The sequence below is a fragment of the Harmonia axyridis genome, chromosome 6 (genome assembly GCF_914767665.1).
Source record: "Harmonia axyridis chromosome 6, icHarAxyr1.1, whole genome shotgun sequence".
Lineage (NCBI taxonomy): Eukaryota > Metazoa > Arthropoda > Insecta > Coleoptera > Coccinellidae > Harmonia > Harmonia axyridis.
Window position 1 is genome coordinate 38,695,950 of NC_059506.1, and position 21,481 is coordinate 38,717,430.

The 21,481-nt window shown below is 36.5% G+C and overlaps 3 protein-coding genes across 7 annotated transcripts in view; 2 read left to right on the top strand and 1 right to left on the bottom strand.

The window, feature by feature from the left end:
* The window catches only part of LOC123683303 (integrin alpha-PS1), a 47,127-nt gene extending 38,294 nt beyond the window's left edge, over positions 1-8,833 (bottom strand). The window contains exon 1 of one of the 2 annotated variants that reach the window (XM_045622251.1): positions 8,453-8,833. In XM_045622251.1, coding sequence (XP_045478207.1) covers positions 8,453-8,643 — 191 coding nt within the window. In that variant the 5' untranslated portion in view covers positions 8,644-8,833. The remainder of the gene's footprint in view (positions 1-8,452) is intronic. The other variant, XM_045622250.1, reaches the window with a different exon arrangement.
* A 1,790-nt stretch (positions 8,834-10,623) lies between these two features.
* Positions 10,624-15,095, top strand: LOC123683307 (twisted gastrulation protein homolog 1-A-like). Of its 3 annotated transcripts, none has more exons than XM_045622260.1 (5): positions 10,624-10,761; positions 13,597-13,811; positions 14,057-14,263; positions 14,364-14,625; positions 14,709-15,095. In XM_045622260.1, the coding sequence occupies exons 2-5, from the start codon at positions 13,604-13,606 to the stop codon at positions 14,821-14,823; spliced, it is 792 nt and encodes a 263-aa protein (XP_045478216.1). In that variant the 5' UTR covers positions 10,624-10,761; positions 13,597-13,603; the 3' UTR covers positions 14,824-15,095. The 3 variants fall into 3 exon arrangements, with proteins under 3 accessions (XP_045478216.1, XP_045478213.1, XP_045478215.1); XM_045622257.1 differs by lacking the exon at positions 10,624-10,761 and adding an exon at positions 10,833-11,221; XM_045622259.1 differs by lacking the exon at positions 10,624-10,761 and adding an exon at positions 11,906-12,320.
* Positions 15,096-15,270: 175 nt separating this feature from the next.
* Positions 15,271-21,108, top strand: LOC123683306. Of its 2 annotated transcripts, XM_045622255.1 has the most exons (14): positions 15,271-15,524; positions 15,582-16,935; positions 17,066-17,272; positions 17,418-17,532; positions 17,586-17,736; positions 17,793-17,930; positions 17,990-18,129; positions 18,615-18,724; positions 18,808-18,990; positions 19,050-19,190; positions 19,280-19,464; positions 19,682-19,771; positions 19,852-19,964; positions 20,844-21,108. In XM_045622255.1, exons 1-14 carry the CDS (start codon positions 15,432-15,434, stop codon positions 20,986-20,988), a joined length of 3,165 nt encoding a protein of 1,054 aa, XP_045478211.1. In that variant the 5' UTR covers positions 15,271-15,431; the 3' UTR covers positions 20,989-21,108. The 2 variants fall into 2 exon arrangements, with proteins under 2 accessions (XP_045478211.1, XP_045478212.1); XM_045622256.1 differs by lacking the exon at positions 17,066-17,272.
* The last annotated feature ends 373 nt before the right edge of the window (positions 21,109-21,481 follow it).

A 21,481-nucleotide genomic window follows, 5' to 3' on the forward strand; every position in this document is an offset into this window, starting at 1 on the left:
TATGTCAACAACGATACGAGGATTCCATCAGATCCAAGGATCGGGTAATTGAAGGAGCTAACGACCATTCCGCTTCTTGTAGAATTCAGGAGTTAACAGTTAGTTGGAACGAGATGCTATCGTTTTCTATGACCTACGTCTCCGGTTGTGTGAGAACAGGAAACTGTAGAATAAAATGAGGCATATGTCATCTTCGATCATAGATTTTTATGTCCCCGGAAGAGGTGGCATAGAAATAACGCCACGGTAGAAAATAAGTGATTTATAGTCACTTTTATGGAAAACTACTGGTAAAAAAGGAGCGAATATCCGTTGCATAGGAGGTTGGACTCAACTTTTATCCGCGAACCGGACTTGGTGCCAACTTTAGTCCCATAAAAATGAATGCGAATGCCTTTCCGGCTATAAATCGCTAGTTTATTTTTATTTTGTGGGTCAAATAGATGGGGGAATCCTTCTATTCGGGTCACAACAGACGAGATGAAAGAATTCCTGCATGTTTTGCAAAATATACGACGGAATGATGTCACCAGGAGCTGAATCATGCTTAATATACAACGCGAGAGATATTTCGGGTTGAAATTATTTCCATATTTTAAAAGGTACGGAACAAAATTAATGCAACTATGGCATAAACGCAAATGTCAAACGAGGAAATACATTTCTCTCGGAAATTGTATAAAAATCTAAAGATAACTATAATCGTTGCTGGTTTGAATAAGGTGATATAAAGTTGTTATTGAGCGATAAAAATGCTTTCATTGAGTAGACAATATCATCATACAACACTTTTTTTATTCGATATCTTCGGATTCTCAAATAAGAAGATGAATAAAGCTGACACATTTCTGAAGACGACACGGTAGAAAATAATAGCGAAAAACTCTATGTTCAAACGTCAAAATACATGTCGATGCTCCGATTGAGCCGTCAGCTCCTCCTGTCGTAACGTCAAATTATAAGTAACAGCTTAATAAATCCAAATCAAGATTTCACAACCAGCCTAATTAAATCTACCGTGATCATGCACCCCTGCAGTTCCAACGAACCCTCCGGGGAGTGCCATTCCATTCCCAGCAATTCATCGCGTATATATCCAGTGACACGCTATCTTCTTTTTCCATCTCCAATGGGCCGAACCCATCCGGCTGACAGTTTAATTGACAGCGCGCGATAAGGTCGACGCGAGGAAGAAGAAGAGCGGTCACAGACTCGCCGAGCGAAATTGCACGGAAAAATCGCGACCTCTTCAATTAAGGCGGCTGCGGAATCTTAATTTCGATTTACGACGTGAGCGTTGACAGGCGTTTGACACCGAGTTTTTCGTCTGTGGTTCGCTAATCACGGGTATTACGGGAGGAGGGGGTCGTCATTTTTTTTTGTCAGGAGTACAGATAATTAGCGATTAATAAGGTTGTTTCGCTCTGTAAGTCATGATTGCGCCCGAGATATCGTGATTTAGAGCTGTTAAGTGCTTAGGTTGGCATGATTGCGATGACACGGAGATAACCCGGCGCATAGAGGTTGAACAGGATCGTTGCCTTTAGCGGCGCATTCCATAGAACCAAAGCTTCTTTTCCGTATGTCTTAATCGCAGAAGGTTTGACGTTTCTCACGAATTCAGCGGATTTATGTCCATTAATGACCATCATTTATATTTTTGTATATCTTGCAAATGATTGCGATTTCCTTCCTCTATGTTGTAGCGATAATTCTGTGTCTCGTCAGAATCTGTGGTCGAAGAGTGAATCAACGTAAATGTCATCGATGACTCATATGATTCTATGAATTCCTAACTAACAACATAAATGACATAAGAAATGTCAAAAAATGTTATACAGTGTTGCCGTTATAAACATTTTATCGTACTTATTGGAAAAATTCTTCTATATTCTCGCATTAAACCTCTGGATTGTGTATAACAGATAAATGTTTTTCTAAACCGATATCAATATTTCACACCACACAAAAAGCGTACTGTTAAATCTAAATAAATGTGTGAACATATAAATAGGATGAATCCAAATATTCATTAGGAGCAAAGTGAACCAATTTATCTACCGACCCTGGTAGAAAGCAACAGCGCTGACAGGTAGAGGATTTGTTGGATTTATGTTACCTCTTCGAGTCTGAATAGCCAATTTGTGAAACAAACCACCGTGTATAATCGAGGCCCGTAGAAGAACAGGTAAATTCGAAGACTAAGCGGTTTCTCGAACCTGGGAGCACGTTTCGTACAGTGAACATCCTCAGACGCATTTTTTGAGAGTCGATTTTTTCCCACTATCAATTTGACTTATACTGGGGGATCCTAGCTAGGAATTTTAGACTTGAGCACGTTCGTATCGATCTATTTGAGACTCGGTTTACAATAAACTTTACACACAAAAGAAAGTTGCAATTAATAACCTTACAAAGAGAATGTCTTGAATTTTTACCATCTGAGTACAGCTTATAAAAATAAATTAAACGACGGCAAGATAGCGTATAAAAATATTCATTATAATTTTTTTTCAGTCTGTTATCGGAAGCAACAATTTTTTTCCCTTGGGCTGTGTTATCGATTCAGTAGCGACCATCAAACCACTAGAACAACCCACGTGCCCACTTAAACTCTTCTTCTGGCCCTCTACATTGTTCTATTTCTGTATGGCGTGAGCCTGTCGGCCTGCTGAAAGACGTTGCTATCGGCTACGTCCCATAACTCAACTTTCAAATCCTACTCTGGCCTCCCCACGCTCTTAAAACTATCCAGCTTTGGAAGGGAAAGATAAGTCAAGATGAAAATTGACAGGCCGAGTGTTCTCTGGTTTTCCAATCGCGGAAACATTAAATCTTCATGGAGCCCACTTGACTCTGGATTATCATCTCATCGCAAAGCCATCGTACTTGAAACAATTCCTATCTGAAGAGTAACAGTTTGTTTGAAGTACATACATCCCTAAATAGTACGGTTAACACAAAGAAAGGGTTTACCAATTGGAATGACAATTTAAAATGGTTATAATGGCAACAGTGTGCGTTATTTTTTGACATTTCTTATGTCATTTGTGCTTGATAGGTTATGCCACTCAGTCGTGGAAAGATGAATACTGAGAGGAATTTTAGAATAGTTATTTAAAATACAAGTGCAGAAGGCATTCATATTCTTCCACGAGTTCAAAATTCAAAAACGAGCCACGAAGTGGCGATTTTTTGAATGAACGAGTGGTAGAATGAGCTTTCTGTATTATTTTCTCTAATTCCTTGCATTTTTATTGAAATTAATGAAATATTTCCATAAATATCATTAAGTGATTTTTGCATTGAAAAATGTTGGTTGGCAGAACTGATATCTTTAAGGCAAATTGATCAATTGACAGATAAAGCCGTGGCGGAAAGTTCGGAGTACCAGCATATAATAATAAAATATAACCATGAAAACTGTGCGTTTCTGATATATTATCGCACGATTTTGTTCTACAAGATGTGGAAGAATGAACGGAATAACCACAGACTTAGAGAAAAATATATCTTTCCATTATTGAATGGCATAACCTGCTGAATACAAATGACATAAGAAATGTCAAAAAATAATACACATTGTTGCCATTATAACCATAGAAAATCGAATACTTCCCATTGAAAAACCTAAACCACAGAATTGAATCCTGAAATACGCGCGAAACGGTAAGGTTACATTTTTGACAATCGCGATCACAGAACTGCATAACCACCTCTAACGGGAACCACAGAACTGCAGGAATTTCAACATAGAGACGCCATTTCGAAGCGGTGACTTCCAAAGACGCAAAACTATCGGTGCTATCACGTATACATCTGAACGTTTTTCTCGGTAGGAAATAATATAAATGCTATCTCGTTTTTACAGTTTTATCGATCCCATAATAAAGGATTGCGACTGCTGCTCTTCGGGGCTTTCTAATTTAAAGGCGACCATACCGTCGTCGACTTTTCCTATCTGGGATCTCCGGGCGACAAACAATGGTAGAAGTGGGAGCAATCACTCAAAAACATCTTTAATTTTTCTCAGCTTCATAGAAGAAAATAACTCCAGCCAAGTTTGTCCTTAAAAGGCGTACTGATGTCCGTGATCTGATAGATCCATCCGCGGGTGCCGACCTTTAGCCGTTCGAACAAAATTGCCCGGCGAGGTTCAGAGAGAGTAAAACGGGTGTAGGCGGACTAGTCGATTACGGACAAAATAATATGTGGGAATAATCAACCGGCGAATGCAATGGACAGAAACGTTATCGCATTAAGAAAAATACGTTTATGAAACACCTGGCGACAAATATAACGGAAAAGGTGTGACAAATGTGCACCGTCACCTAGATCGTGGGTGGGATGAGACCACCGACTAAAAAAAACAAGAATTTTGATAATGTCCTATTTCTGTGGGCATAACTGACAGATAACACAGAAGCATTAGGCATGTAATTAGTTAAATCTATGTTTCAACGTCATAGAAACGAGTCATATCGTCGAAAGGGTAAGTTCCGTGAGACAACTTAGGCATCTACATTAACATCGGAACGATCCTTTTATTATTGTTGTGTTTATTTTGGGACACTCTTCGGGAATCGTCGCATCATTTCTAAATTTAAACTGGTATCAACGTTTCGCAGTGAATATGGGTCATATGGCAATGTTCACAATTTATTACTTCTATTAGCTAGCAGATGTAACATACACATTGAGTATTACATGAGTAATACGTCGATTTGAGAACACGAACAAATCCTGCACGATCTACTTCAAATCTGAAAAAGCTGAGGCCATTCCAACGAGAAAAGGAACTGCAGAAATCGTTCACAGACTGATCCATTGTCCCCTTCACTCGATGGACACCGTTAAGAAGAGGCCAGGTTCAGCACCTATATTATCTTATCTACAATGTGTTCGTGTTAAAGCGTTCGACTGTTGAATATTCAAGTACGTACCGGAGCAGTAACTCCAAGCAATTTCGATTTTATGTACGTTCGGAGGCAGTACTTCACGATAAGGCGCCGTGTCACCTCAAGATCATCGCCGCGAATACGGAACCTGGCCGTTCGGAGAATCTATGACTCAGCGCCAAAATTCGCCGTAACGGATCTTCTCTGAATCTGTATAATTAGGGATAATGTAGTCATCTTGATCAAATACCGGGAAATCAAGATTCAAATGAATGTATTTGTTCAAATTTCGATAAAGAGATAAAAATAACCTGGAAACCAACCTTCAAAAATCATAATCATAGAATCGAATTCTGACGTTTCGCGAGACCAACTTCTGTCACAGAATAAATCCTCTCAGGGCATAAATTAAAGTAGTTCATCTGATTCGACAGAATCCAGAAAACGAATAAATCGTATCGATTCACCCAAAACGTGTTTTGACAACTTGACAGGCCTCTATCTGGTTCTGTAGGATCGCGGCGTCCTACTTGTGGCCTCCGAGGAGAGATACGTCCTATTTTTGTACACCCTGACATTAATTAGGTTCTATATGTCACGGTAGCTCCAGCCACGGTTCACAGAGTGATGGCAGGTCACGAAAAGGTCTCGTCGATATTTTATCTATGATTTGACGCTCTAGAATTATGAGCTTAGGGACATATTAGTTGTTTGGATCACGATGTGACCCCGATTTGAAGCTAGGCATTAAAGAATGAGATAAACTAAGAATTTATTGTTCGATTAATACGGTCATGAAATTCCTCGAAATTTTCCGTGTAATCCCGCATAAAAACTTCAAAAAAATGCGCGAGAGATGAATCCGGGGATTCGGTAGGCCATTTGCCCCGGAGCCACCACAAATTACGCCGTGGTCGTTGCGAATGTATCCAATCAGCCTACAGGCATCTCTAGAACCCCGTATTACAAATCGAACACACCCTTATAAATTATTCATGAGCTGCATTCAGAGGTAATTTATTCCGATAAACGGAATGGTATTAAATGGCCTTATACGCGGACGATTAGCATAAAGAATTCAGAATTTGATGCACTTGTTCGATCTAGATGATTTATACGAACTTATCGGGACACTGGAGTTGGTATAGCTAATAACGAAGATTTATAGGTTGTGTTTGGATTTTTTCGAGCCTACAGGAGTAGAACTGGTCGTTCTTAATGAGCCCCGTTTCTTTTCTATGCGTGCTGAGATTGCATACAAGATGGGAATTTGCGATTGGCTGCCAGATGGCGTCCGCAACGCTCGCAAATCTAATGACAGTTGGCGAAACTGGGTGTGCATTCTGTGATCGTCGCGATTCTCTGCAACCTGTCAGTTGACATTCTTCATCGAAATGACGCCGTGATAATCAGATGAAAGATTCTGTGGTTCTTTCCACCTGAAACTGACAGCTCAATAACCACGGAAAATGGTCTAACAAGATCATCTGTGCAAGCAGACGACATGTAATACCGTGAGAAGATGATAAACAAAGGAACACGTTGGCCCTTTGTCTCGAAACCAAAGTTACTCGTTATGTTTGAGCCGAACAAACGAAGAAAGGTCAACAGCTATAAACGCAAACCGACAAACATTCCTAGAGGCCGGGATGAACATGTTCTTTCACACGGTAAGTCCTTGAATGGACCATTCCCTGGAGAATAAGACGTCTCGTTGTTCGAGATATGAACACAGCGCGAATCTTCCAGATAAGGTACATAGAGGATTCGCAGATGCGAGCATCGACTTTTTGTCACCGCAGAAAACAGTCATAGAGTTCAATCTCAAAGTGACAGATGATGCAAATTCGATGGTCTGATCACAGATGCAGTTCATTAATTGCGAAATGGCCTCAACAATGGTATACATGTCTGAATCATCAATGAAAAGAATACTATACACCTACATCCACACACGTAAACAGCAAGACAATTGAAACAGTTGTAACTGAGCCTCCTATAGGAGTTCATTTCTCCCATTACAATCAATGTAAAAAATGTTCATTCATTGTCTGTCCCGGCTGCGAATTTAGAGCTAACGCAGGTTCAAGGTCAACACGACCAGTCTATAAATATTCTGGCAGGTCGTTCTGAATATTGCTATCCGAAACAGAAGATATTCTTCGAGATTTCGAAGACTTGATTCGAGAGGTGATATCTAGACTTTCCAACTGTGCTCACGGTGAGCTTTGGCTTATCATTCGATAAGATAGCGTATCATCAGTAAACTGGACCAAATCAAGACCTTTTTTTCAAATACGAAAGCGATGATTACAGATATATACGTTTGAGTAAAAATTGAAGGCGTTTGAGGAAACTTTGAGAAAAAGTCAAACGGAATCAGGCCCGGTGCTTATGAAATAATTATTACAGGATCAAGAGACCCGAGTCATGTCATCTTCTATGACTTTAATTCTTCTTCTTAAGAGGTGTGACCTCCTGCTGGCCAATTCTACCTGATGCGGAATTCTCGACCGTCCCACGATCGAATGATGAAAAATGTAAAACAAAGCCCTTTCTGGTCGCACTGCCTCAACCCCTTCAAGGCCGTAACTCACGTTGTCGTTGGAGAGAAATAAAAAGCGATCATACCTTGGTCCAGACCACCCACTGGTACAAAAGGAATACCACAATGGCGTGGTGTGACCCAACAACCCGTGTTTATTTACATTTCGATTTGAGATTGCCGGTTTGGGGTCTCAGAGAGATTCTTCAGGTGGGCCCCTGATGGATTTATAGAGGCGCCTTCGAAGATTTCGATAACTTTATTCGAAGTTCGAACGAAACAAAAAACAAGAATTAATGTAGGTATTTATCCATCGAAGATTATGATAACTTCATTTAGGGATAGAAGTGAAATAAAAAAAGAATTAATGTTCTCTGCGCCTTCGTTATCGAACATAGAATAAATGACAGCTGGGTTTAACCAAAGGGCAATCAACCTGTACAGGAACGAAAGAAAAACTCAAAGATATAGTGATTATTTATGGTGAATGTAAACGCCTGTGGTTATTGAGGCTGTGAGCATTCAATCGAGGTGGTGTAGAATGCTTTAAAAACTTTTTTCGATAAGAGAAAGGTTCTGGCCAATCATCAGAACTATCCGAAAAAATTTTAAATTTACGCCACATTTTGTGAAATACGTTTCAATATTCATACATCAAGATTTTTTTAGATGACAAATCCAGGGAAAATTACTCATTACGTTACGATTAGACGTAATAAAATGTTCGGATTTTCAATTTGCGTCAAGAAAAATCAAATGTAATCCAAGGACTTTCGTAAATAAATATTTCCTCATATCACAGAATTACACAAATAAACTGTCCAGTTTATTTCAGTCAATGAAAGATTCATAAACTCGGAATATCCGGAAACCTAAACGAATTCATTAACTTTTACTAGAGCGAATTCCGACTATAAAATCTTGCAATAAAAATTTTAGGGAGATTCGTAAAAGTTATGTCTCAGTTTAAGTTTAGAAATATCCCAAAAATTAATCAAGTTGCACTCACCATTTCTTCCCGTCAGAGGTTTGGTGTTGGGCCACACTAAATCCAAAATAAGAACCGGGCAATTCAGACCATTTCACTATGGGTTCCCTAGTTTCGATATTGAAACAATCAGAAACGTTGAAAAGAATAAGAGTCAAGAAAAAACAGCAAACACCCTTAAAGATATTCGAATTATCCAAAAACTGCTTCATTTCAGCGAAGTCGACACAGAGCACTATTTAATTAATCATCTATGATCAATCTGTAGAGCATATAATCTATGATCCTCCAAAGAATCGCATAATTTTTTTTTTATTTACATAAATAATAAATCAATTCGGAATATACGCGGAGCGCACTGTTGTATCCAGATACGACCAACACAACCGCGAATGAGTTAGTGAGTTGTCAAAACAACATTCAAAAATACTCGTTCGAATGTTTCGGTTCTTCCCGGTGAGGCGGAAATACACGAAAGAATTTGACCAAACCATTACGCCTTGGCATCTATGCAACCAAAAAAGCATCACACTTATTTGAAAATTTTACGCTGCTGCAACTACTAATACAAACTGACGTAACTTGTGTAATTATTTAGTAGTTTATACACATTTTGCAAAAAAATCAAATTTGAACAAATTTTATACCTAATTTAAGGAGTTTTTAGATCGTAGATTCCGAATTGAGCTTAGATTATCAGCAGAAAAGCGTTTCTATATATCAAAATCACAATTTTTCTGCGAAATTGGCAGTATCTCAGTTTCGAGCTGTGTTAGGAAGAAACTGATTGCAGGTTAGTATTGAACATGAAAAATTCTTCTCAAGCTGTCCACATTTGAAGGTGATCTGACAACATTTTTGAACCAAAATTTATCGCACAAAATTCTAAATATCTCGAATTTAAAATCTTTTAGACGGAAACTGATCGCAGATTTGTATTCGCATTGGTCGAATGCTTCTTCTCACAAATTTTCAGGTCAAAAAAATTTTTTCTCGAAATTTACATAAGGTTATAGTCTTGCTTTTTCCGAAAAAATCGACCGTTCGAATTTGAACTTTTTATGGTGTACACAAAGGGTTTTGAGCATGTGGATTCCATATTAGGCATCGGTTCCTATCAGAAAAATTTTTCTACAGGTTTAAACGACTATTGTTCCACAAAATTCGCAATATCTCGGCTTTGAAGGGAGTTAGGAGGAAACCGAAGGTGGGATAGTATTCATAATCGAAAATTCTTCATGATATCAAATTTTGAAAATCCTGCGCTGCAATTTTTTTTCAAAAATTTTACAAATTGCCGGATATCTCGGTTGACAGTCATCATAGGAATTATCTGATAGCAAATCAGTATTGAGCATCGAGAGTACCTTCTTATATCAAATTTTGAAGCAGAACCGGCCGTAAACTTACCTATTAAAATTTTCCAAATCAGATTTTTTTCTTGGCCTCAGTGGTGTCATCTAGGAAGAATAGCTCCAACTCAGTTATGATGAATAGATACTCATCACAGGATTCTATCCGTGTTACGCCGCGGTGCCATCTAGGAGTAGTTTCTCAAACCAGGTATTTGTAAGAGTAGCTCATTACAGGATTCTATACGTGTAGGGCCGCTGGAATAATTAGTTTAATAAAGTGCTGGTAGATGGCTTATAGTCAAATTTCCTAGTGATTTAAATTTTTTTGGAAAAATGTTCTATTAGGCACAATTGTGTTCACCTATTCAGTTTTCAATTTATTTCTTTAGTTCATAAGGATTAAGTTGCAATTAATCTCTAATCAAACCATTATTAAATTTCTACAAAATTCGTAATATCTCGAAATTGAGGCCTTTTGTAGAAAAAAAAATTGTATTCGGCGTGATCAATTGCTTTTCTCATCAAACCTTAAGGCCAAAAAATTCTTTTTTCGGAAATTTTCAAAGGTTATAATAGCCTTGGATTTTCCATAATAGTCGACCAATCGAATTTGAACATAGTTTATAAGTTAGATCGTAGATGCCGAATTAGGATATATTATTATTTCTACTTATTCAAAGCACAGAGCATCTTCCAACATAAGATCTAATGTTTTTCAAGCTTGCAAACTATTATGATACCTATTTATAATTAGAATAGAATGGCGAGTCTGTGTACGTGTTTATATCTCTAAAACTGATGTTATATAATCAATATTATGTAGTTGCATAGTTTTATGCGCCTGATATTGAATTCAAGCCTAAAAAATATATTTCTTCCTTCATTTATAAATCTATAATAAAGGCCTAGGATTAACTCAATTTGAGATGAGAAAATTAGTGTTGTTTCAGTTTTTTCAAGTCAATGAAACATTTCGTAAGTTTTTTTCAGGTTCAAACAATCCGTAGTGGCTCTCATCAATCTTACCTATGTACAGGGGGTACCTTGAAATGATCGATAAAAAAAAGGAGTTCTAAAAATACAAGGTTTTCATTCATAAAGACCCGGGTCTTCTTTGGTGGGCTTGTTAGTGAGTCATGGGCGGAGCATTCCTAACATTTTTCCTCAGAGACCGATGTCTGTCTCAATAATTAAGTTGTGTGGCGCTTGTTCCCATAAGGGTTTACATCGTGTTGTCAATGGTTCAAAAAGGTAATAGTTGAGATTGACCGGAGATAGGAAATGCTACCTGTGTGTACGAATGAGTATGAAGAATTTTTTGGGCATCATCTTCAGCGGTTTCCAGGAATGCACAGGCCAAAACAGCTTGAAAATTATTTATTTGTATGGTTGTAAGATTTAGGAAATTGTTTTTAGATATGGCATCGCCTTCAAGGTAAGTCTCACACAAAATAATGCACTCAAGCCAAAAATCCAACCGTAAAAAAATTGTTTTTCCAAGTCTACAGAAGAAAGGGACTTTTTGATCACCTTAGGGTGGTAAAATCTCTCGTTCCGCGATTTCAAAATCCCTGAAAAAAATTCTATTTTGTATCTGTCTGTCGGTCTGTGTCCGCAAATCCTTATGACCGTCTTAACTTCTTCAATTCTTATCAGATTTCGATGGCATTTAGTATAGATGTTCAGTTTTACAAAATTGGAAAATTCCGGGATTTATCCGATTTCCAGTCAGTTTTCCACCTGCCGTATCGCTTACTACTGCGGTTAGCCATCTTCTGAGGTTTCTAGGTCGTAGAACTTGACGCTAAAAAACCGAGTATATCAATGGGTATTCGAACTTCATGAAATTTCAGAACGTCTCGAGAGATAATGGTGTTACAAGACTGAAAATAACATAATTTGATATCTGATTATCTTTTCAGAAGCAAATAATTAGAGTATTTCAACATTTGTTCAGATTTAATATTTCTCATATAATTCAAATAGTTTTGCAAATGTACGAATAGAAATTTATTAATTTCTAATGATCTAATAAAAGTCAAGCAGCTTCGAACGTGGCCGGCATCTGGATGGGCGACCGCTTCCTTGAGGGAAATTCCGAGGATTAAATTTTTTTTTGTGAATCTTGGTTTCCAGGAATTTATCCCAGGCGACGTAGAAAACAATGGAACCCTATTAGACCGTTAAAAAGCGAAGAATCCACCTGCCCACCCTGGGAGTTACACACATCGCGTATCTCGAACTGACTCGGAAAGTGAGCTTAAGTGGATACACTACTTAAGTGAGCCGCCTTTACCTCGCTTCAGCGACAAGGTGGGAGAGGAATATCTTCATCTTGCTCCATCCGAGCAGTCTGGAAACCGATCTTGATCAATTCCAGTGTAGAAGTTGGCGGGCTGTGTACGTACTGCAGTGTTTTCCCTGAAAAATCGCAGTGTTTGCTGATCAACCACCCCGTGAAAATAGTTTTAGGGCGTTTCGTTGCTTCGAAGTGTGTTATCATCAAGGAGCGGACGTCGTAGCGAACCATAGAGGTAAATAGGTGGATCGATCGTTGAATATTCAGTGTTGCTTGCGGCTATGGATTTGTTGGTATGCATAATATACCAACAGGTTGTTTATTGGTAGAGAGATATGTGAGGAATTCCTAATAGGTCCGAAAATTGTTTCTCTGTCGAGGGAACTTTGGATTTTCGCGTAGATAGGTTGAAAGAATCAACAGTTTCATTTATTTATGTACCACTGAGAATTCTAAACGTATTTTTCGTTTATTATCTTCAATAATATATATTATGAATCCTTCCAGGTAGGGAAAATTGTAGCCTTTCCTGAAATTTTCACAGTTTACGTTTTGGAATGTAGGTATAGAAACTATAAAATCAAATCGCATGAAACTCGGTGAAAAAATGACTTGTAATAACATCATTTATACTCCTACTCTCAGAACGCATAACATAAACTGTGATGGCAAGAAATCAAGGACTGAATTCAAATTTTATACCTACAAAATCAAAAATTCATATCTACAGAAATTTGACAGATAAAATTATGAAATTTTGCATGTGGATTCTCATTTTAATACAATATTCTTTTACCGAAAACTGCTAGCTACAATAGTTTTCATTTATGAAATTTTCCATAACTTTTTTGAATATATCGTGGCTCAGTTTGTAGGACTTTTGGCTTATACAGGCCGAACAGTTGATGATGACTATTTCCTCCAATTTAAATCTGGAAGGACGTGAAAAAGATAACTTTCAAACAGTAGAACCTTGAAGCTTATAAAATTTTCAGGGTAGGTAGGTTCAGATCTCGCTATTGCCGCATGAATCAACAGGTGCTCAAAAGTTCCTAACTTTTCTCATGGTTTTCCCAAATATCTTTCAAAATATATGCCTTATGGCTTTCCCAAGAGTTTTTCTACATGTTTTTCTAGTTGAGATTCAATATATTTACACTCACTTCACAGTCCGACCTTTCAAAAGAAGTTATCTTTCCCTAGTAGTGCCTTTATTTGCTTTCAAGTTTGCCCCTAAGTATGAGGCCCAAGCAGTTACATCACCACTTAATCAAATAATGATGGAAATTTATGTAAATCAAGAACAAATTCATAATAATTCACCTCATATTAAGTGCTCCATGAAAATATTACCTATCCAAGTATTCCTAAGATTCTAATCTAATCTAAAGCCAAAATTCCAAGTAAATTCTTCCCAACCTAATCCAATAGCAGTAAATCAATATTGATTGATTGAAAATTGCAAGTTTAAATTTGCAATGTACATATGCCAATACTTTGTAATTTTCCAGTGTCGTCATGAAGAAAACTCTAGCCTATGGCGTTGTAATAACGTTTGCCTTATCCTTAGGCTACGTTTACACCTGCAACGAAGCCGTGTGCGGGAGTGTCGTGAGCAAATGCTTGCTCACCCAGTCTTGCAACTGCGAACTTTCCAACTGCACTTGTTGCAAGGATTGTTTTAACTGCCTCAGTTATCTTTTTAGCGAATGCTGCTCCTGTGTAGGTGAGTGAACATGTTTTTCGACACATCTTTATAGAATCATTAGGTTAGATTAGGTTATTTTAGCCTTCTGTCAAAGGTGACAAAAAAAGCCAAGTGCTTAAACCGATAGTTCGGTAGATTAGGACACTTAACTTGATGACCCATAGTTATCCTCAAGTACTTGTACCGCTGAAGAAAACAGATCGAAAGAAACAAAATGCCTTCAGAGTTCAGATTCTGGTTATAAATATCCATTCTTTCAACAGATAAGTGTCCTACGAACACTGATCAGACCACCAAAAAACCCAATCTGATCGAATCTTATGTGGAAGACTTTTATGAGCCAGTACCTGGATTGTTCCAAGCTTTGACTGAAAAGGCCGATGATCAAAATAGATGGACTAGTGTGACATATCCAATCGACTTCGAGGTTACTGAGTACACGCCCAAGAAGCTGGTCAAAGTGCATTTCAGTAAGTATTCAAACTAACTAACCAAGTAACAAAATCATATAAGAAAAAACTTTGAAATATTCAGCTGGAAATGCTAGCAATTGCAATCTATTTTTTTTAGACAGAACGTTAATAGACTTAACCAACATCAACCAGGTCCAGAGTCCTATATTGGTAACAGAAACGAGTGAACAAGACGTCCTCCCAAAAACGAATATTCTCACTCTTAACTGCACTGTGGCTTTTATGTCTCAATGTTTGAGTAATGCAAAATGCAAGTCTACCTGCATAACGATGGGGGCCTCGGGCTACAGGTGGTTCCATGACGCCTGCTGCGAATGCATAGGGGAAAACTGTATCAATTATGGAATCAACGAGAGCAGGTTAGCGACAACATTTTGATATTTCGCATCCACCATTCATTTGTATTGGATTAGCGCATCCACCATAACTTTGATTTTTGTAGGTGCAAGGAATGTCCAATGGATAGTACACAAGAAGGAATATCAGACGATGAAGAACCCGACTATCCTGATGATGATGAGGCGAACGAAACCAATGTCAATGACGAAAACGACTGAGGCCAATTTAGATTTAAACTAACAGGCCAATATGTTGTACCTAAGACTTTGTAAATATATTCAGAAACTAGATGATTTGAGGCTTCTAGAGCGCATATTGTTTGTTGAGATTTGATTGTAAGTAACTTTTTGTTGAAAAAAAGCAGAATATATTATAGTATAATATCCAAGTAAGAAAAAAATATTTTGAAAATAAGAATTATTAACTGTTAAACATAATTTTGTCAATGAGTAAAATGAAATATGTACCATAATATAAATATGTAATATTATTATTTCATTCCACCTCCGAATTTTTTCCATTTCCAACAATATATAATTTTTCAATTTTCGATGTAAGCGCCATCTAGAATTGTCTCGATGGACTCGAGGATCTGAAGTACAATTATCTGTCTGGCAGATTCCGTATTCACGATGTTTTCCACTAGATGGATCTAAGTCGAAATCAGCTGTTGTGGTTAATTTCAAAGATAGCCGAGTTAAAAAACGTCTGAAACAGCAAATTCCTAAAAAAAAATATAATTTTATCAATGGTTGGCAAATCCAGATTTCTGAAGTAAATTTTTAGACTATTAGTTGTAAGTTTTAATAGAAGTTTACCTTCAACAATGGATTCATTAAAACAATATCTTAAAATACAAAGGACCGAGAATGAAACTGTGAAAAATGAAATTATGACAAAACTCGACGAACTTCTTCATGTAACTATACTTAGCTAATGTTTTCCTTCTTCAATATTTCAATGAAATATTTTTCAGCCTTTGGATGTTCCCATGAATAAATGTAATATAAAGTCAACCAAATATAGCAACTACATATCTGACCTTTGCCAATTAGAACAAAAAATCAATCATAAATTAACTGAAATTAATTATGACTTGAAAAAATTTAAAATACAGAATAAATGTCCAGAATGTGATCCTTCGTTAATGAAAAACTCAAGATCAGATGATTTTTTAGATAATATCGAAACATTAAAGGCTTATTCTAATAGATTAATCTCGAAATTGGATAAGTTACGAGAAAAACACAATGAAAATACAGACAATCAGCTTATTCACGTCAAAAAAACTGAAAATAAATCAAGTATGTGTGTCAAAAAGATATCTCATAAGGACCAAGATTCTCTAATAGATTTTGATTCAAGTTATTCTTGCGAAGGTGATATATGTGGAGAATTAGTGGATGGGCCTACTGTACAAGAACTATGTGATAATGAACTCTGTGAGGATAAAGACAAAAGAGGCATCAGTTTCGATCTATTGAATTCAACTCCAATTTGTAAAGATAAAGAAAATAAAGACATACTTGCTTCTCAAGGGTCTCACCCAGAATTAGAAAATGAATTCATTATAAATTCTTCCTCAACTGAAGAACATAAAGATTATAAATTTGTAGATATACTTTCTCAAGATATTAAAATGATAGACACATCAGTTTCCAAGCCAGGAGTGGAAGTGAAGATGGAGTACGATTTGAAAAATGAACTGATTGCACTTGAAGATATTCCTGTCACACAAAAAGACATTTCAATAGATGAACCACTTTTGGCAAATTCTAGCCAATATCAAGATCTAATTCAGAATATCAATGATATTATCGTTAAGCCCGCTCCAGATGATAATAAAAAAATGGAATCACAAGATGCCAGGTCAAATCTATCAGACGTTATGTGGAAAAATATCAATGAACTGGATTCAACCTTACCTAAGAACAGTATAGTCTCTGAAAACATTGAAACTTCATTGAGTAACAGCCCAAGATCATATGAAGCAAGTGCTAAGCCATGTGATGTGAATATTTCTGATGAGAAGAAAATTGAATTTGATGAAAAATTATTCAATTTGCTTGAACTGGAAAGTGGTCCAAGTAGTTATTATGATTCTGAAAGTGACTCTGGAGTTCTACCAAGCTCTGATTCCTCCTTGGGAATCAAAGAGAAGTGTATCAGTGGACTAGTAGAGAATCAAAATTTATGTGATTCTTCCAAAGAAAACTATTACAAACTGATCAAGAAAGAAGATAATAAGAACAAATTATTTGAAAGATTAGAAAACGAAAAACCTTCGGAAAAGGATAGTGATGAGAGGAACAAAGAAAAATTAATTTATGGTGAGTACTACTTTTTTTATTAACAATCAAATCTTTATATTAATTTTTATAAATCACATGTTCCATATATAAAACCTTTTATTATTCCAAAATCCTAGATTTCCTTTTTTTCTCGGTGTTATCTCTAAAGAGCCAAAGCCTGATAGTTGTAAACCATCATTTAGTGCCAATGAAAAAATACGGAAATTGGGATTAGAAGACCGCAAGACACTATTCGAAAGGACCAGGAAGAGTGCAGTCTTGCCAGACCTTACTCTGAAACCATCTGAGTCATCTCTGTCTGAAGTTCAAAAATCGAAACATGTTAAAAAAAAAAAGAACAAGAACAAGAAATTTGGTGAGATATTATTGGACAAATTTCGTTTGTACATCTTGGGGTTACCTTAATTTCAAAATGTATATGAACTAATAATGCTAACAATTCTGCCAATGAGTTAACTCACGCAACTTCTGAATTATTTGACAAGGCCCTCTTTTTGCAGAAATCCCAGGTAGTGACATCCCTACTTATGGTATGGGTTGTGTTTTTAGCCATGTTGAGTCACCTTCAGAGTTTTATATACATCTGGACACCGAAGAATCTAAACTGATCGATAGGTGAGACCACTCAACATTCCTTATGTCTGAACATTATTCATCCTTGCTTTCAGTTTAAACGATATGATAACGGAACATTACAAGAATACAAAAATACACTACCGTTCCAAAGAAGAAGCTTCTCGAGCCTTAGGAACGTTCTGCTGCGCTTACGTCAAGGATGACAATATGTTTTACAGAGCAGAAATTATCAATTGGTTTTTTGTAATTATTTTTTTGAAACTGATCTCGAACATTATTATCATATTGAGTATTTTTAGGAAGAAACTACCAAACATGTTTTAATTCAACTGGTTGACTATGGAAATGATGTTCTCGTTCCTCTTAAATATTTAAGGCCCCTTACTGAAGAATTCAGTTTGTTGCCAAGACTTGCTGTTAAGTGTTACTTTCCTTTCGTGAGTTTGATCCAATCGTCATTCATCAATGTTTGTTTTTACCCCCTCTATCTTTTCAGTTGTATCCACCTGGATCTACAAAAAATAATCTACTGATTGAATGGCCCAATTCTACAACAGAAGCTCTATTTGATCTAAGTGGTTTGGGTTTGGAAAATAATAAGGCCATTTTCAAGATTTCTCATGTCCAGGTGGAAAAGTAAATGTCTTTTTTTTTTCAACTAATTCATGCCACACATCTGTGTAGCCCAAAGATCAACAGATCAAAAATCACAATCAACCTAACCCACAGATCAACCCTACCCACAGATCTACCTTACCCCCGGATCTACCGTACCCACAGATCTACCTTATCCACAAATATACCTTCCCCACAGATCTACCTTACCCACAGATCTATCTTACCCACAGACCTATCTTACCCACAGACCTATCTTACCCACAGATCTACCTTATCCACAAATATACCTTACCCACAGATCTACCTTACTCACAGATCTATCTTACCCACAGACCTATCTTACCCACAGATCTACCTTATCCACAAATATACCTTACCCACAGATCTACCTTTCTCACAGAATAATCTTCAGGTCTTCAGGCATTATTTTATGTAGAATTTATTAAAACTCCCCTTTAAGTAAAATTTCTAAACTGACCCTTTTGAATACTCATTGATTGTAGGCATCAAATTGGCATTGACATGTACCAAGTAAACGGACAGAATGATATTATGATAGGACAACTTCTGATAGATTTAGGACATGCAGTAGAGATCATTTTACCAGAAGATGGTAAGGAAAAGCTTCACTTAGGAATTATATCCAAAGAAGTCCTTATTGAATTCATATTCACCATCTTCTTTTCTTTCTCATAGATCCGATGGGAATTTTATCTGATGAAGAGGAAATAGAGAACTTAGAAAATTGTGATAATCTCAACGAAGTCGTAATAGGTTATGATCCAAAAGACGAGGCCAGAATATGCAAGTTTACTAAACATGACGGAGCAAAATGTTTCAAAAGGAGTTGCAAGTTGGAACATGCTAAATTCAGCAGAGGTATGTGCCAGTTATTTCATTAATTTTCATTTACTGCATTCAAAGAGAATTTTTTTCAGGTGGATATACAACCGATCAAACTCTAACCTATGCAGATGCGTTGAATGATTTGAAATTACCGAAACCAGGCGATAGGATATCAATAAGGTTTACAACATTCCTTGAGGCAACACGTTATTTTATAAATCTCACTCGTTATGGTAAATACTTTCACTGTTATGCTTTTCAGTAAACAATACTACTGACATATTTATGTTATCTACTAAATACCGAAGCTATTAATTTGCAGCTGAAGATATTAGAGAACTGGAAAGAACAATAAATCTCCCTTCAAACTGCAATAATTTCGAACCTTTCAAAGTTTTTCCAGCGTTTGGTGAAATCGTTTTAGTGAAACACTGGCAAAAACGATGGTTGAGAGCAAAAGTTAGACATCATCTCTTCAATGATAAGGGCAAATGTACCGGTGTTCAAGTAAGTTGTAAATCATTATTCCATTTAAAATATACTCTGACAAAATTTCAACACTCGGAAGACAGTGTTGAAATCTAGTAGCCATGGATAATTTGACGTTTTGCTTAGTGACAACTGACATTTTTTATAACTAACCCTTCCGAAAAATTCTAGAACTTAAACAAACAAGTCTTGCCAGGTTCTATCCTCCACTAAACTACTTTGTGAATTATTTCAGGTTTTCATTGTTGACTACGGAGATATAATAGATGTACCTTTGGCTTACGTCAGACAAATCAAAGCAGAATATTTAAATCTTCCCTTCCAGGTTAGCTAAACTGAATAAATACAGTAATATGCATATAACGAAATGGAAAATGTATAATTATGTTCTCTTGAAATTTACAGGCAATTGAATGTATCTTACATGGATATAAGGACAGTGGGAATTTCGAACGGAAAGATATAGATAGATTCTTCTACGAAAATTTGGTTTTTAGAAACTTTAAGGCTGAAATCAAGTGAGTATTATTGTGAAACAACTTTAGCTCGGTATTTCTTATCAATTTTATACATTCAGTTCGATCCTCATATATATGTATATACAGGGTGGCCATTTGAAAACGAAACAGACGAGATTACAGACGAAATAAAGTTTTTCGATAGAAATGCTCGGACAGGTCGATTTCTGTTTCGAGGGGGACAACTTAAGATGTAGGTTACGGACGCATAGCGCTTCAACCCTTGCTGCTACAACCCCCACCCCCAATTTTTGAATAGGGAAGATGGGGTGAGTGATACCTCAATTTAAAGGTATTTTTATACTGATTTCAGTACAGTAATTGTTTTTTCATTTTATGCATTAGTTCTCGAAATATTCATGCGTTAGTTAGTTAGGAAGGAAGCCACAGTCATGGTTGTTTTGAAGCTCAAAATGTCGATTTTTCACAAAACACTACAAGTGCCATGAAAACAACACTTCATTTTCAAATACTTAGTTAAGAATATTTCGAGAACTAATGCATAAAATGAAAATACAATTACTGTGCTGAAATCAGTATAAAAATACCTTTAAATTGAGGTATCACTCACCCCATCTTCCCTATTCAAAATTTGGGGGTGAGGGTTGTAGTAGCAAGGGTTGAAGCGCTATGCGTCCGTAACCTACATCTTAAGTTGTCCCCCTCGAAACAGAAATCGACCTGTCCGAGCATTTCTATCGAAAAACTTTATTTCGTCTGCAATCTCGTCTGTTTCGTTTTCAAATGGCCACCTGTATATTATATATTTTGTAACCAGAAATAAAGCTGCGACTGGACTTTCAAGGCCTACTTCGATGTCATTGATTTCTAAATGAACTATATTTGAATATTTTGTTGTAGCTTTGTTTCGTTTTTCAGAGCTGTGTCTGACATGCAATTGAGAGTTAATCTATTTTATAAGGATAGAAATCTTGGAGATATTCTGAAAGAATACGGCTTCTTGGCTGAGGTTGATGAAGGAGTTCCTATGCCACACCCTAAAAGTGTGATTATTCCTGGTTGAAACAAAAAAAACTCCACTATATTTGATAATTGTTTTGATATTATGTTTAGAATCGAACGTTAAGTTTTTGTACTACAAATATTTTTTTTATTGTATAACGAATATATGTTTTGATATTTTTATGGTTCTTTCACTGAATACTTATTTTCCTCAACCGTTCCTTGAACTTAATCAAAATTTTAAATAAAACAAAAAGGAAAACATATTTCAAGGTCAATTTAGATCTAGATGAACTTGAAAGTGTCAATGAGCAAATGTCATTTTAATTCTAATGTTTTCATAAATATTATGAACACACAGTATATAGGATGAGTCTTTGACTTGTACATATATTTTAACCGAAGATTCCTGAGGTCAAAAGAAACACTTTTTTCCATTGCCATTTTTTCTGATTCGGCCCGGTTAAAAAGATACAGGCTGTTGAAAATCGATGAAAAAATGTAATTTTCGGCTATATCTCGAAAATGGTTCTATAAAAAAAAATGATTTTCGG